The sequence below is a fragment of the Triticum dicoccoides genome, chromosome 7B (assembly GCF_002162155.2).
Source record: "Triticum dicoccoides isolate Atlit2015 ecotype Zavitan chromosome 7B, WEW_v2.0, whole genome shotgun sequence".
NCBI lineage: Eukaryota > Viridiplantae > Streptophyta > Magnoliopsida > Poales > Poaceae > Triticum > Triticum dicoccoides.
Window position 1 is genome coordinate 676,332,435 of NC_041393.1, and position 4,012 is coordinate 676,336,446.

At 41.7% G+C, this 4,012-nt stretch overlaps 1 protein-coding gene across 3 annotated transcripts; it reads left to right on the forward strand.

Annotated features, from left to right (window-relative positions):
* Window positions 1-858: 858 nt before the first annotated feature.
* Window positions 859-3,587, forward strand: LOC119340464. Of its 3 annotated transcripts, none has more exons than XM_037612375.1 (4): window positions 859-1,359; window positions 1,455-1,624; window positions 1,710-1,777; window positions 1,937-3,587. In XM_037612375.1, exons 1-4 carry the CDS (start codon window positions 1,143-1,145, stop codon window positions 2,073-2,075), a joined length of 594 nt encoding a protein of 197 aa, XP_037468272.1. In that variant the 5' UTR covers window positions 859-1,142; the 3' UTR covers window positions 2,076-3,587. The 3 variants fall into 3 exon arrangements, with proteins under 3 accessions (XP_037468272.1, XP_037468271.1, XP_037468273.1); XM_037612374.1 differs by having other exon boundaries at window positions 1,455-1,466; window positions 1,715-1,777; XM_037612376.1 differs by having other exon boundaries at window positions 1,509-1,624.
* Window positions 3,588-4,012: the final 425 nt, after the last annotated feature.

Below are 4,012 nucleotides of genomic sequence, written 5' to 3' on the forward strand. Positions count from 1 at the left end.
TAATTTTTTGAATTTTTTGATTTTTTTATGCCCGTTTAGAAATGCGGTCAAAACGGCAGGCATGACCATTCCTAGCTAGTTGTTGAATCTTGGAATTTTTTTGTGTTTCTATGATTAAATAGATATTTATGTACCTAGAATATTTTTTGAGGCAGCTGCAGTTCAAATTTTACCTGCTTTCAACTGAACCGGCCAAAGTTTGTCTTTTTCACCAGAGGTGTATAAAAACTTCTGACAACCAACCATTTTGTCAGTTGTGCATTATATATGGCCTACTATTTTAGAAAATTAATTCGGTCCAATTTTGAAACAAATATATTGTAGATCGTTCACACAAAAGCTCACTTTGGGCACTCAAAAAATGATTCTCTTGTAAAAAAAACTCATTTCTGAGAACACTTTTTCAAGTTATTTGTTTTATTCAAATTTGTTATTTTTACTGAAAAGTAGGTCACACTTGGTGACACAATGCGAATGTTTTTCTTTTCTATTTAGTTTTCTAAACTTTCTAGACCGTAAAATAGTTGGCATAATCTAGCATTTTGTTTTTAATCGATTACGACCAATTTAAATGATAATAACATCATCAAAGGGGTACTGCATTCTGGTTGGTCTAAAAGCATACCGCGCGTATCATGGATTAAGCACCGTCGGATGATACTGGATCCGACGGCAGCCCACGTCCCACCTACCCAGACCAGATCCAGCGCCCTAAACCCTAACCCACTCCTCGTCCCACCCACCCTGATCCATCCCCTCCCCTCGTTTCTCGCATCGCCACCGCCACACACTCACTGCTCCGCCTCTCCCACCCTGATCCATCCCCTCCACTCGTCTCTCGAATCGCCGCCTCCACCCACTCACCACCCCGCCTCTCCCACAGCTCGCTGCTGGCAGCCTCTCCCCTCCCATGTGCTTCCCACAGACCTCAGGAGGATCCCCACCCATCCATCTTTCTCTCATGCAACTTTTCTCTCTCTGTCGGGACACATCTCTGCCGCCACAGATGCCAGCCGATTCCGGCGTTCTCCGGCGACAGCCGCCACCGCGCAACACCTTCCCAAGTTCACCTTGCTCCATTGGGTCTTTTCCCCCGGCGGGATTCGCCGCTCCCGGCCTTCAACTCTCACCTGCAACCCTCCATGTGGCTAGGTTTCAGGCACGGTGGCACCTCCATCGTAGGCGCGGCTCTGGCAACCCGGCGGCTCCTCCCCGACTCTTACCTCGCCCCCGCATTCAACAAAGCCCCTTGGATGGTGCTCCTCTCCCCGGTAGCCATAGGGTGCTCGAGCTCCTCCTCCACACGCACCAGGTGTTCTTCCTCAACCCGGACAGTGAGGGATTCCTTCTGGGCATATAGTACGTACCACGCCTTCTGGGCATACAGTACTCCTTCTGGACATTTTGATCTTAGAACTTTCTGATTTTTGTGTGCTTGAAATTTGGATATGCAGCGACGAAACTGACAAGCTGGCACTTGCTTGTCACCTTCTGCATGCTTCACACAGCGCAGCGCCTGCACTTCTTTGAGCCAAAGCCAATCGACGCGCAGATTGTCATCTCATTTGGGTTTCTCAATGGGATCTCCATTGGCCTCCTCAACCTTTGCCTTGGCTTCTACCAGGCAAGCCACCCAAACTGCTAATGATAGCTCATACCATTTCGTTTGTTTTCTTACTCGTGGATTTGCTATGATTGTCTTGCTGCAGATGACCAAGCTGGCTATTATACCGTTCACCATGCTCTTGGAGACCATCTTTCTGAGCAAGAAGTTCAGGTGCTTCTCAGATTCCTCAAAGTATAGCATTTAGTTTTTGGTATAGCCATCTTGAAACACGATGCTATGGTTTTGCTGTCAGTGAGATTTTATTGTTGATCTGTGCGTGATGTATGCCGTGGTGTGATGACGAAAATGTTCATTGTTATTGTGTATCAGGTTGATGTGTGCCGCTCAGATGGAACCTTCGCCAGGGCCGCTATTCCCAGCGGTGCATCAACAAGTTCTGGATGTCGCTGGGTTTATTAAGCTATTACTTGCCACTGTTCAATTTTTTGAAAGAACAATGTTGTATTGAATATCTGCAAAATTACACCTGCATGTTCTTACTAGAGAATTTAAGTTCTAGTTTGAAAGAAAATTTAGTTCATCGTGCACCATTCTTTGTCTAGAGTGAGTGTGATTATCTGAATTCACGTACAAGTACTGCATTCCCTACTGCATATGTTTTGAGGAGACGCCCAGCAGCTTGCAGTAGTGGATATATAGATTCTTCCCTTGCTTTTAACTAATTGCCTCAAACTGTACATCCCTGGTTGACAGTCATGAACTTTTATTGTTGGTAATCTAAAATATTCTGCATATTTAAGTGTCCAAATACAGTCCAAAGATAAATCTTAGCTATAAATATTCTGCATATATAGTGTTCAATTTGATCAATAAGATCTGAGTTTGTTGTACTATTAATGGTGATAAGATTGCTGCTAGTATATTCTGTACATTTCTTGTTTGGGGCTGGGCTAGAAAACAATGTCTGATTCGTCTAGCCGGTCGACAGGCTAAAACAACTAGCTATAAAATGACATCAAGTTCTGGTTTACATGCTATTCTCGTCATTCATGCCGACAGACCTTTTGTTGTAGTGTTTAGAGTAGATTGAGTTTGCTGGCTCTCCTTTGTGTTTCTGTTCTTATTTTGGACAGATGCTTGGGGTGCATACTTTCTAGAATCTGCATTTGAATTTGCAGTTCGCGTTGTCAAAGAGAATTGTCGATTGTTTGATTGATGTTCTGACTTTTATGTGGACCAGTCGTCCATTCTCTAAATCATTATTTTAATCCTACTACCCTTTTTGTATCCATGTACTGTTTATCTTGTTTAAGCATTAATCCATACTTTTCTTTCAGCAATGGCAACACAAGCAGGAACCTCGGCTACTCCTCATTTAAGTCCCCAAGTGGTAGCTTTCTCTGTATGCGGGAGTCACCATCTAGGCATGCTTGCTGCTTCACCAGAATGTTGCATTGTTCTTTAGTTGTCGATTGTCTGTGTAGATTGACTGTATCGAGTTGAGGGCTTGAGGCAGGCAGTAGGTGATTAGAACAACCACCTGTTAAGTAAGATCGGGTGTAGTGTATGCTCTGAACATAAGCTTGTGCTGATGCCAGTGTAGTGTAGTGTATGCTCTGAACACAAGATCCTTTACTTGCTCTGGTTTGGTTAAGACTGATTATACTCTTCTGAATATTGCTTCCATAACTGAAACTTTTTCAAGTGCAGCAGTAGTGTAGCAAGTGTAGCAGTAGTGCACTGCTCTTGTTAGCAAGTGCGGCAGCAGTAGTATAGGAGTAGTAGTGGAGGAGTATGAATACAAAAATGATCATACAAATCGCCATGTTCTCACATACTCCTGGATTTCATTTACATCAACTTCTCAAGAGAGGAGTACTCCTTTTTAGTATTCTCAGTTTAAAGTAAATTAAATGAAAGGAGTACTCCTTTTCAGCAGTCTCATTTTAAAGTAAATGAAAGGAGTACAAATGCATTTACAAATAAAGTAAATGAAAGGAGTACAAATGCATTTACAAAAATATGGATTAAATTTCACATATCCTCCTTTGAAAACATATGGATTAATTTTCAGTAGTCTCAGTTTAAAGTAAATGAAAGCACACGCGCGCACACACACGTTTGTGGATTCTACTATAGCAGTAGTACTCTCTTTTCTGTGAATTTAACTAAAACATTGTGCTTGCTTTCTTGCTGGAGTACTTGAATTGAAACCTTTTACTGTTAATTAACAATAAATGAAACAATTTCATTTAATTTAAAATAAATGAAACTTCTTCTTTTCTCTTCTTCTCTCTTCTTTGTGTTAATTAAAATTATCTGAAACATTTTTTGTTAATTAACTGAAACCATTTTACTAGACGACTTGCGGGCAGTAGTGCTTGCTCTTTGGTTTAATTTTCTACTTGCTGTTTGGTTTAATTTTCTGCAGTGTAGGAGTAGTCT

Excerpts from the sequence above, each read along its gene's own strand:
- LOC119340464 (XM_037612374.1), top strand. The coding sequence starts at position 911 with ATGTGCTTCCCACAGACCTCAGGAGGATCCCCACCCATCCATCTTTCT. Across the intron at positions 1,778-1,936 it reads TTTCTGAGCAAGAAGTTCAG|GTTGATGTGTGCCGCTCAGA; the intron begins GTGCTTCTCAGA and ends ATTGTGTATCAG.